The sequence below is a fragment of the Eubalaena glacialis genome, chromosome 13, assembly GCF_028564815.1.
Source record: "Eubalaena glacialis isolate mEubGla1 chromosome 13, mEubGla1.1.hap2.+ XY, whole genome shotgun sequence".
Taxonomy (NCBI): domain Eukaryota; kingdom Metazoa; phylum Chordata; class Mammalia; order Artiodactyla; family Balaenidae; genus Eubalaena; species Eubalaena glacialis.
Window position 1 is genome coordinate 42,696,366 of NC_083728.1, and position 12,530 is coordinate 42,708,895.

General features: G+C 41.8%; 1 protein-coding gene across 1 annotated transcript in view; it reads left to right on the forward strand.

Annotated features, from left to right (window-relative positions):
* The window catches only part of PLCB4 (phospholipase C beta 4), a 172,980-nt gene that overhangs the window by 54,811 nt on the left and 105,639 nt on the right, over positions 1-12,530 (forward strand). The window contains exon 6 of the mRNA XM_061210021.1: positions 11,132-11,211. Within this exon, the coding sequence (XP_061066004.1) occupies positions 11,132-11,211 (80 nt within the window). The remainder of the gene's footprint in view (positions 1-11,131; positions 11,212-12,530) is intronic.

The following is a 12,530-nucleotide window of genomic DNA, read 5'->3' on the forward strand; positions in this document are numbered from 1 at the left end:
TGTACTTTTCAGGTAAATGTTCAATGTCACTATTTCTGGAAGGTATAGTCATAGAGCAGCACTTCCCAAATTGGTGGCCCACAAAATGGATTCCTCAAAAAAAGTCCACATATAAAGGGGGTTCTCTGGTCAAATGAGCACGAGAAAGCCTTGTTTAGTTGGGTTTCTTTACTATAGCACTCTCAGAAGAAGAATTATTCTCATACCAGTCTCAGCAAGGAGGGGGGATATTCAGCTATTTCCCAAGCGTACATACATTCATTCATTCATTCATTTATGCCTATTGAAGGGACACAAAATCTTTCAGAACTACTGCTTTACAGAAAAAAAGTCAGCAATGATGTCATAGAGGCATTGTTCAGCCCAATATTTTTCCAGATGTATCAAAACAATGTAATCTAGACATTCATTTATTCATCTTTGCCATTAACATTCTTTTTATTGTCCTTGTTTTCCTGCTGCCATGTTTCTTCCTTCCCTCCCCCTTTTTTGGGGGGCAAGAACAGGAGAAGTGTGGAATCTTTTCCATAAATGATAGGAAATTAGACAGTGAAACTCAAACCCATTGATTTAGATTCTTTTTAGTACCTCGTATCTTGAAAGTCATGTTTAGTTTGTAGGATTACCTATAGATTTGATTTGCCTGAGCTGATAGGTGATGCTGCCTAGAAGAGGGCAGCCAGAGGCTCCTTGATTGATGATGCTTATCCCAGACCCTCAGCAGGCGGCTTTGTCTGCATGTTGAGTTCTGCTCATTTTGGCATGGCTTAATTTGCCAGCGTTGTCAACTGACACATGTCAGGAGGAAAGTGACCTCGGGGATCTTAAGTACAGGCATCAGCCAAAGAAACAACTTCATGAACACCTTTTAATTCACCAGCTGTTCACTCATCCCTTACCATCAGGATTTTGCAAATTTGACAGTCGAGACCAAACATGCACTCTTACAAAACTGGTAGTTTCTGACCAGCATAAAATGATGCTGTTGGTTTTCTTAAAATCTTAAAATTCTTCAATTATTTTAGAGTTCTCTATATGGATGTCAAATAAGTGTTACATAAAATAAACCAAATATCTTATTTTCTTTTTGAATGATTTCTGGGGTTTGTAGGAATGGAGCTGCTCTGTGAACTTTGAGGCATTAAAGAACATCACTTATTGCTTACTGTTTATTGTTTATGTAGAGTGAACACAAGTGAACACAAGGCATAAATGTATTCTGAATGTATATATGTATGTATGATTTCGGCTGGGTCTGTGAAACAAACTGATAACAGACAAATTAACAGGAGAAAAGGCACACAAATTAATTAAGTTTTCATTTTATGTGAACAGGGGCATCACAGAAAGAAGTGAATACCCAAAGGAACAGTGAGATTTTAGAGTTTATATAGCACGTTAATAGCGGAAGGAGAGGGGGCGAAGGGTAGATGGTTTTTAAGGAAGGTAAATGGGCCCTTAGGAGAATAGACAGGAGGTATGATTGTCTTGTGACAATTTCTATTTGGGTGTGGTGCCAACTTTTCATTTTCCAGAAGAGGAGATTAGTGTTGCTTCTGGGGAGAGGATTTATTACAACTGAGTTCTGTTGGGAGGCTCTGCTTTTAGGCAGATAAGGAATTTCAGGAATTCAGATGCCTTCAGCTCCAAATAATTCTTACGCCAAAGTGGCATATTTTGGGGTGTCATATCCTGATTCTCTTCAACAGTATATTTATTGGAGTAAGTATTTGGAATTAGATGTGGTTATTTGGGGCAAGATTCTATAGGTCCAAAAGAACATTGTTACAAGGTATCAGGTTGTCACAGGTAGAGTGAGGCTTAGGCGATGCAAAAAATTGTCTCTTAGAAATGATAGTGAACAGAAACCCATTTGGAATGGGAATTTGACACTTCAGCTTCTAGGTAATAACCAAGAATAGCACAGTGTCCCCTCCTTGCTGTGACTATTTAGAGATTCTTTTTGACCTAGTGTTGTCAAGATAACCAGCCAGGCTGACAGACTGTTTTGACTATCTGTGAGTGACTAAACTAATTTTGACTAGGGAAGTTATAAATATTATCCAGGCCCATCCAAATCAATCTTTCAAACACAGCCACCCATACTCATACATGGCAGCTCGTTTCCTGCCCAAACACTGGTTCGCTGTGCTGTGAAGGTGAGTTAAGAATCAGGTGGCACTTAATGCTTAATGAATTCCCTTTATCAGCGACTTAGTATTATTTGTGAGCAGAGAACAGCAGATGAAAAACATGTATTTTCTGGAGGACACTCAGACTACGTCAAGGAAAAAAGGCCCCCATCACTCCTTTTTTCTCCCCTAATTCTCTTTTAGATTTGAAAATTTCATGAGAACTATTATTGACTTCCTAAGGGCTTTGAGATCACTATTGGGTTGTCTGTCTACTGATTTTTTTTTTTTTTTTTTTTTTTTACAAAACCCACATTGCTGTTTGGCCACCTACTTCAATAGTTTGCTACTGTGTGATTATCATAGGCTCATTAATTTAACCTTCCATCCTGGGTTTATCAACTGACTTTGTCTAGGACTGCAAGCATAGCTCCTTTATTATGCATGCAATTCTGTTCTGTCTCTGTTACCTTGCCCTCTTTCTCCGAGGCAGCGGTTAAGGTGACTTTCAGGTTTCTTTGCCTGATTTGTTCTCATTGTCACCACTGTCATTGCCTCCCTGTTGGCCTTCTGTCCCATGGCCATGAGGGAGTTTTCAATGTTGACATTGATCTCTTGCCAGGCTGACACTTAGTACATTTTACCTCTACTTCTTTCTCTCCTTATTAGGGCCAGGAGAAAGTAGTTGACATGAAAGAGAAAATTTGTTTTATTTTTTCTTTTTAACATGATATAGAAGTCAGTCTGTGATATATAAACAAACATCGGTAGATCTGCTACTTAATTTTAGAATGGCTTTAGCATCCCATCCCCTACGAGCACATTCAAAGGGTAAAATGTTAAATTGTTTTGTCAAGTCCTGCCTAAATCACCAGCCTCTTCACTCTCCTGCTTCTACCCCTGGGGTTTTCTAATTCCTGAGCCAGGCTCTGCCTCAGTCCAGGGTTGAATACTACAGGGACCAAGACGTTAAAGACAGGGGCACTTAGCCTCTAATCATTCCTGCCCACTGTGTTGGCTCCAGCCTTGAGGGTGAGGTCTGATCACTGACATTTGGTGCCATGAGTTGTGCTATGATCATGTACCCCATTTCTGGGAATCAAACCTCTCTCTTGTTTTTGTACCAGATTATCTAATAAATGTTCTCCCAAGAAGCCCAGGCCCTTCAGACCAGGTCTGTCCTGATGTTGTGCTCACCTCTCTCGGAACCGGGGGGTGGGGTGCTGCTACTTCTGGCAGGTTTCTGTGGGGCCATCTACTGCTGCCTGATGAGATCCTGGAGCTTCACCCACTCCCAAGTTTCCAGTGTCTGTGGAACATCCTTTTAGCCCACCTCCCTATGGTGGCTGGCATTGCTTTTATAATGCTTGTAACTTTCTTTAAAATACTTTAGCATCTACAGTGATATGTGTGTGTGAATTTTAATCCAAAATAGAAGAATGAGAATTTAAAATTTGAAGTGTCTCAATTGGTAGTACTCACCCTCAAGGTGGTTAGTTAGCATTTGAAAAGCTTGAATCCAAAGTGATGCCAAAAACTTGGCCTCTGTGCACCAGCACAGAATTGAATCTCTGAGACAGAGTTTTGGGTGAAGTAGAAAAGAATAGCTTTATTGCTTTGCCAGGCAAAGGGGGGACACAGTGGGCTCATGAATCTCAAAACTGTGTGTCTTCTCCTGGGAGGATTTGGTGAGGAGTTTTATAGCAGTGGTTCAAAGGTGGGGTTGCTGATAAGGATTAGGGTGTGTACAGGGCCTGCACTCCTTTAATCTGGCCTCAGGTGGTCTCCTAATGAGCTTCTATGGTTCCTTTAGTCTGGAATGAAGAATGCTAGCATCTTCCATTTGTTGGGGGTTATGGTTCTGTAAAGAGCTCAAAGGCATTGTTATGCATATCCCTTGAAGGGGAGCCACAACCCTGACCCAAGGCTGCACTATTGTTTCTTGGCTGCTCCTCCCTTGTCTCTGTATCCCCTCCCTTCCCTGTTTAGCAACTATGCAAATCTGCCCTTTAGAACTCGTTGGAGATCATGGAGGCTGGAATCTATTCCCTACAAACAAGAAGTAGGGGAATTAGAAAAGCTTCTGTGCCCAGGAGCCCCACAGTGTCCTGCTCAGTTTCAAAAGTCCATAGGCCATTCATTATATATAAATTATACCTCAATAAAATTGATTAAAAACAAAACCAGACAAGTCTTTTCTCCAGTGGCCCCCTCTATACCTTCTTCAAGGCTCTTTATCTCTGATTTTAGTACCAAATGCTCTGATAGGTTAGAGTCACCTGGAGGACCTGTTAAAATTCAGATTGCTGGGCCCCCCCCCCCCCAGTGTGGCTAATTCTATAAGTTTTGGGTGGGGCCTGAGAATTGGCATTTCTAATAAGTGCTATTTCTGCTGATGGGGGACCACTTGATAAAAGCTAGCATAATGGAGAGTAGAACTATTTTTCCACTGATGAATTTCTTAGTGGTGTCAGTTTCTACAATTTGTCTAGAAATAATGTACCAGCACTGCTACCCTTGCGTGAACAGGGCACAAAATTTGAGCGATCCCAGATGCCTACATGCTATCTCTTGGAAATTTGTAAGAAATGCAGAATCTCCAGCAGACACTAGACCTACTGAATCTGAATCTGTACATTAACAAAATCTGAAGTAGTCCAAATGCACATTAAAATGTGAAAATTACTGACCTGAGCCAAATTTAGTGCAGATGGTCTAGTTTAATGGTCCTCAGTTGTAGGTTCATACTAGAATTATCTACATTGTCTAGAAAAGTAAATTGGTGGCCCAGCCACACTCAGATTGTTAATTAGAATCTCTGTGGTTGATGTTGAGGCTTCTGAAGTATTCCCTGGGGGATTCTACTGTACAACAGCCTCTGGGAACTGCTAATCTAGTCTCTGCATGCCATCCACATAGTTTGCTTTCAACAATGTACCAGCTGAAAGTGTCCTCCCCTTGGCCTGCCCTCTAAGTTAAATGCTGACAATTTAATGCCAACTAATACCTTATCCTAACCAAAATGAAATGATATCATTTGCCTCAGTTATATAGACCCATAAGAGATACCTACAGTATCCTTACTTTAGAATCTGAGCCACTGCCTATATTCAGTGGCAGTCTAAAGCCCAAATACTGTCCTAAAACTCAGTTTCTAGTTTCATATAAAGATATCTTTATACATTGAATATTATTAATCTGGAGATTTGTGAAATGTTGCAACTTTACACCCTAAGACCCTGTGGAAGGAAATCTTCACTTGAAAAGCCTCATAGTATACCCCAAGTACGTGTAAATGAGTCTTATTGCCCTTCTTCAATGCCCTGTAGTCTTACAAGAATTCACAGTACAAAGGGATCAAAAGATATATTTTTGAATTATATCAATTCCTGGCTTATGTTGTTTGAGCAGATGAAAACTAATCACAGTTGACCCTTGAAGAATGCAGGAGTTAAGGGCGCCAATCCTCTCTGCAATCGAAAAACATCCATGTATAATTTATAATTCGCCCTCCAAATCCATGTTTCCTCCATATTCACGGATCCTTAGTATCCACAATTCAGCATCCGTGGATTCAGCCAACCACAGATCATGTAGTGCTGTCATATGTACTGTAGAAACAAAATCTACCTATAAGTTGACCTATGCAGTGCAAACCCGTGTTGTTCAAGGGTTGACTGTAATTAGTAAAGCAATTAGGCACCTTCAGAATAACCAATTGAAATATGCCCTGACTTTTTGTCTCCATTTACGTAAACAAACAAACCCTGTATGGATCAAGGCTTTTGAGTTACAGGTCCCACGACGTTCCCATGTTGTAGGTATTTCAGATGGCCCATCCATTGATGATTTTCACAGCTCAGACAGGGGGAAGGTGAAAGTCACTACCTACGGCATCTCACCTCATCTTGTTTCTACCCTTTCACTTCAGTCCCCTAAACGTTCAGGTCAGAACTTCTATTCTAGTGAGTGCAGATTTGTTCAGCCCAGATTGGGAGGGCATTGACAAAACCAAATAGTGATTGGGCTCTGTAAGGCCCTCACTAGAAGATCGGATATCCCAGCTGAGGGCACGTGCAAAAACTTCAGTTCCCTTAGGAAACCATATCAGCTCTTCCTCAGTGGGCAGTGGGAAGAGGTGCTCAAGCTGGGAAGGCCCCCTCATAGCCCTGTGTGTCTCAGACTGGACCGTGCACACAACTCACATGGGGATCTTACCAAATGCAGGTTCTAACCCTGTGGGACTGGGGTGAGCCCGAAGATGCTTCCTGGACATCATGATGAAGTTAGCCACCCCTCTGAGTGGCCTGAGTCTAGAGCAGAGCTTCTTAAAAGTGAGTTTGCAAAACAATCACTTGGAAAGCTCATTTCAACACAAGTTTCTGTTCCCCAGGGTCAGATTTCATAGGTGGGGCCTGATGATTTGCATTGTAAAAGCTCCCAGGAGGGTCTGACTGCTGGTCACTGGACTATACCTTAGGTGGCAAGTCTCTAACTTCTGAGCCAACTTAGTTGAAGATGCCTCCACTGTCTCCACCGTAGCCTCCTCTTTGAAAAGAAACACCAGATGATTAGGGAGGTTGCTACTGAGTCTTCCCTTTAGAGAAAATTACACAGCAGATTTAGAGAGTGTCACTGAGTTTCTGTTATTCTTTGCTTTGACAGTATGCTACTTTGACTAAAAACTAAGAAGCATGCTTCTGGAACAAAATCTAGAGATAAGATTGAGTTGAAGGAACAACAACTCTGCTTGAAGTGGTGTTGACTGGAAAACAACAGAACTAGTTATTTTAGGAGGACAAATCTATGTGCATAGAAAAAGGCTAGAAGTGCAGATAGCAAAGTGTTGTCAGCTCTCAATATCGGTAATGGAATATGGGGTGATGTTGACTTTTTGCTTTATGCTTTTTTGCTTTACCTTTTTCTATACAGGGCATTTAAATATTGCTTTCATAACCTTAAAAAAATTTCCAAATGTTTTTAAAGGAAAAAGCAAGATATGTGCTCTGTAAATTCACATATTTTTCAGTTAAGTTTTGTTATGTCTGTGTCTCTATACATTTGGGGAGTTTTTTGTTTGTTTTTTGGTTTTTGTTTTTTTTCTGTAGAGAGTATTTTTTAATTTAATTTTTTTATTGTTTTTATTTTTTATGCAATTTTTAAAGATTACTTTCCATTTACAGTGATTGCAGAATATTGGCTGTATGCCCCGTGTTGTACAACACATCCTTGAGCCTATCTTACACCCAGTAGTTTGTACCTCCCACTCCCCAACCCCATGTTGCCCCTCCCCCCTCCCCACTGGTAATCACTGGTTTGTTCTCTATGTCTGTGTGTCGGCTTCTTTTGTGTTATTCTATATGTTTGCTTTTTAACAGGAAAGGGATTATTTTGTCTATGAGAGTCCTAGTGTTTAAGGGTGAGGCCCAGCCCTTTACCTGGAAAATGGACACCACCTGCATGATGAAAATAAGTTTAAGGAATCCCAGAGGAGAGGGTGAAAGTTTCCAGGGGAGAGTTAGGGGCAGCTCCCATTCCTCACTCCTTTCCCCTCGAACCATCCAGCACAAGCCCCCAAGAGTTCCTCAAAGGACCTTTTCTTAGAAGGGCTGAAATAAGCTTTAAGTTAATTTAGACAGAATTGGAAAATATTGAAAAATGAGAGAACAATAACCATTACAGCCTCCTGGGGAGGTGCAGAAACTGCCCATTTGGACACTGGAGCCGAATTGATCCTGTGGGTTGGTTCCCCTGCATCCAGGCTGCGTGTGCCCACTCAGGACAGCCGACCAGAGGGAAGACACCCAGTGTAGTAGGAATCATACCCTGTGTCACCATGGAGCAGTGTGTGAGCTCAACGTGTGTCGGGGAATGATCTAGAAACACGCATCCTGGGGCTTGAAGACACACCTCGTGGGGCATTACGTAGACTATTAACGTATGTGCTTATATTCAGCAATTCAAAAAAAAAAATCTAAGTTTTTTCTGATTTTGTTAATCTGGAAACAATCAAAGAAGTTGATATGTATGTAGCTCACTTCTGACACAACTTTCCAACTAAATTCTAGGGTTCTACTGACACCTTCTGGCATTTCATCTATTTTATGTTAAAAACAAAACAAAATGCTTAACATATTTCCCACAGTCTTTTGGCCTTATTATGCCAGGTGTACATTAAGATAACAGACAGAAGGAAAGGTCTGATGGGAAGGAGACATTTGGACGAGCCCTGAATACAAATTTCCCAGACACAAAGGGCAGAGGCCGGCTGCTCAGTGACCTTGGACAAGGCTGTGGACTTCACTTTCAGCATCACCAAGAGGAGAAACTTCAGGTCCCTCCCCTGCCCTTTCGAGGTTGTGGGGATTTGGGGGCCTTTCTACTAATGAAAGCATAAGCTGAGTCACTGGTGTGATGACCTTAAAGGTCACACTCAAGGACTGTTCCATCACAATAAACAAACAAATTATTTTCCACACTGTATTTTCAAAAGATGGATGAATGTTGTTGAAGCCCCCTCAAAGCCTGATATCTCTGTAATTTATTTTAGAAACAACTAAATCAGAATGATCAGAAAGAACCAGCAAACAGTCTCAGAAATGATCCACTTTTTTGCCCCAGGAAACCATGGACTTCGTTTTGTGTTTTGGAACACGTAACAAGGCTTCAGTGCTTCCCAGTTCATGCCAACCAAATTATTTGTGCTTTTTCTGTCTCTTCTTGGGAAACTCTGTGTGGGCCTGTGGTTTGTTAGGCCAATCACAGGATATTTGATTGTCCCCAGGGGCTAGAGTCCCATATTTATCCTGACAGAGGAAGTGAGGTCTGATGAGGAAAATAATTGAGGCATTTCTTCAAGGCTGCTATTTCATTTCTTCCTCCTCCCTCAGAACCCTGACTTCACCATCATGCTTGCTGAGGCTTTCAGTGCTATTTACAGTCCTCAGAAAATGGCCTTTTCTCTTTGTGAAAGGAAAATTTCCTCTTATCACTCCCAAGTCCCCCTTCAGAAGTCTGTTAGGTATGACTGGGGCTCAAAGAGGAAAGCACAAACTTGCTGGTAGACTCACATCCACTAGGGTGGCTACTATCAAAACACAAGCAAAACAGAAAATAAGGAGTTTGGTGAGGCTGTGGAGAAATTGGAACCCTTGTGCAACTTAAAAATAAAATTACCGTATAATCCAGCAATTCCACTTCTGGGTGCATATCCAAAAGAATCGAAAGCAGACTCTTGAAGAGATACTGGAGCCCCCGTGTTCATAGCAGCATAAGTCATAATAGCAACACAAGGATCCATTGATAGATGAACAGATAAACCAAATGTGGCCTATACATACAATGGATTATTATTCAGCCTTAAAAAGGAAGGAAATTCTGACACCTGCTACAACACAGATAAACCTTGAGGAGGACATTAAATTAAGTTAAATAAGCCAGTCACAAAGGACAAATACTGCATGATTCCACTTACATGAGGTACCTTGAGTAGTTAAATTCAGAGAAACAAAGTAGAATGATGGTTGCCATGGGTTGTGGGGAGAGGGAAATGCAGAGTGGTTGTTTAATGGGAACAAAGTTTCATTTCTGCAAGATGAAAAGAGTTCTGGAGATGGATGGTGGTGATGCTTGCACAACGATGTGACTGTTACTTAATGCCGCTGAACCGATCACTTAAAAATGGTTACAATGATAAATTTTATGTTATATGTATTATATCACAATTAAAATTAAAACCACACACACGTATAGAACCCAGTCATCACCTCTGGCCCTCGCAAGTGACTTAATCCCCTGACCGTGTTAAAGCTGGTAATACTATGCAGTGCTGTCCAATGGAACCTTTGGTGATGACAGAAATGTTCTTTATTTGCACCGTCCGATATATTAGGCGCTAAGCCCATGTTGGGTTTGAGCACTTGAAGTGTGATGAGTGCGACAGATGCACTGAATTTTATTTTTATTAGGTTTAAATTTAATTAATTTAATTTAATTAATCTTTATTCAGTTTAATTTAGCCACATGCGGTTAGTGGCTGCCATGCTGGACAGGGCAGGAAGACTGTACATCTACATTACTGTCTATTCCAAAATATTTTCCCTTCCTCAGCACAGAGCTACAGCAGTCAGACTAAAAACCTAAGAAGGTAAGGTGCTGGCTTGTGTGTGGGCCCCAGTTCTGTTTGAACCCTCAGTATCAATTCGCTTCAAAGCATTTTGCCAAGAGTGTGACTCTCATTTTTAGCAGTTTGGTATGGCATTCACTGGCATCGGTTATTGGACCCAAGGGCAGAGTGGGCCTTAATTCATGGGCCAGCCTTTTCTAGTAAAATGCCCTTTGGAAACCCAAATTCCTTTACTGCCACGCACAGTCTTCTTCACTTTTCCTTGTAAATCCATGGAATGATGTTATGAACTAAACTGAGGTCCAAGTCCTTATACAGAAATCATGCAAGCACATTACTCTTTGCTCTGGGTACCCTGGCATCGATGCCTGTTTTACTTTTTAAGGGTTTGCTGGAAAACACAGACAGGTAAGATAGGTAACAAATTCTTACATTGAAATAGAATCACACAATAAAATGGATGAACCCCGAATGCCTTCATCCTATAAAATGAGAGTAGCTAAGTATGTCATCATGTATTGTATAATGTTGCTTTAGAAATAATTAAGATTGCCAGCAACTGAAAGGGGCTTATATTTAAACAGACTGCAAATAGAAGGCTTAACAAGTCAATCAGTGGGCAGCATTGCTTTGTGATAACCCAGTGTTTAATGACACTGTAGATGCCACATTTATCTTCATGGAAAGAATGAAAGCTGTTTATTAAAGCATAAAATATGAGCGTGTGGAATGAGGATGGCTGAGTGGCAGGAAGGAGATAAAGAAGAGTTTATATTATTCTTACACAAAATGGATACGAGCTGTCTAATAAAAAACACCCAATTTAGCTCTGGCAGATTTGCTCACCAAGAACACTTTTTTCTTTCTCTTTCAGCAATGGGTCGAAGGCCTGAGATCCATCATACACAACTTCAGGGCCAACAATGTCAGTCCCATGACATGCCTCAAGAAACAGTGAGTTTTGTTTGCATGATCCTTTGTTCTTGGCGGTTATCAAACAAACAGTCAGATTAGGAGATGAAGTCTATGTATATGGACCAGGCAGCATCTTCCTTGCCTTCGCCTCTATGCTCCTGACCTTGGAGAAGATGTTGACCAATACGCACCTGTACTCCTCATGCCACCTGGCAGGGCATGTGTGATAAGCCCACAGCCTGAAACCTATTTGAAAGGAATAGGTGATGGCAGAAAGATGCTGGAACCTCAGCTCCCCAGTATCCTCTGGGTTGTGGGCTCTGTCCTTTGTGTCCGAAGACTGAGTCTACTGATAAATAGCTCTGCATGCCTGGGGCCATATTTGGGTGCTGATGTAGCTGGAGTCTCTGTTGCATGACACTGAGAAATGGGGAGTGTGGCCAAGAGAAGCACTTTTGCAAAAGCACCGATGGCTCCAGTGGAAAAGGAGCACTGGCCCCAGGGACTGTTTAGCACCCAATCAGGGATCCGAAGGTACTTTTGAAATTCAGAAAGCAGGCCTTCCTTACTCCAGCTCACTGTATTCAAAATTCAGAGAGGACCTGCATGACATGGTAGGTTTTAACCCTATGAAGTTATTCTTTCCAGGTGTCATGAAAGTTACTCAAGTAGAAATTCTAGCCAAAGCCCAAATCAGCCTGTTTGAAAAGCAGTGATCCATGGAGGAGTGGGGCTACCTGTTATGACAGGGCCCTTGGCAGGCAGTTATGAGGTGCAGGAGAGAACCACACTGAGAATCTGCAGGGATAAGCCTGCATTTCTTAGCCAGGCCCAGGTCCAGCACCAAGGGTGGGATTCCTTGGACTTCCGGGCGATGGGAGGAGAGATCAGTCCTTCGGGCATTTTGCTTTTTACTTCTGGTCCCTTTGGCAGGTGCTTTAACAGCATGGACTCTGTGCTGTAAATCCCAGGTTGGCCACTTCGTTGCTGGGTCCCTCTTGGCAAATTCTTAACCTTGTGCCTCACTGTCCTCATCTGTGAATGGAGGTGGTGACACCACTCATAAGATTCCACGCAGAGGAAATAAGGTCATGGGGAGCACCTAACCCGGGTCCTGGCTCCCCATCCCTCCTCGTTCAGTATTAGTTATTTTGATTTTGGTATCATCCCTCCGGTGTTTTTCCCATCGGCTTTTCAGAGGGGAGTTATTTAGTCTTGTACATTCCTATTTTTTGTGCAGCTGCTTCTCCTTGTCCTCTGCAGTTGCTGTGGCATGTTTTCTTAAAAATAAAGAGCAACCCAACAGATACTTTGAAGTTATAGAACCTCAGACTTTTGGCATGCCCACTTATGCCTGA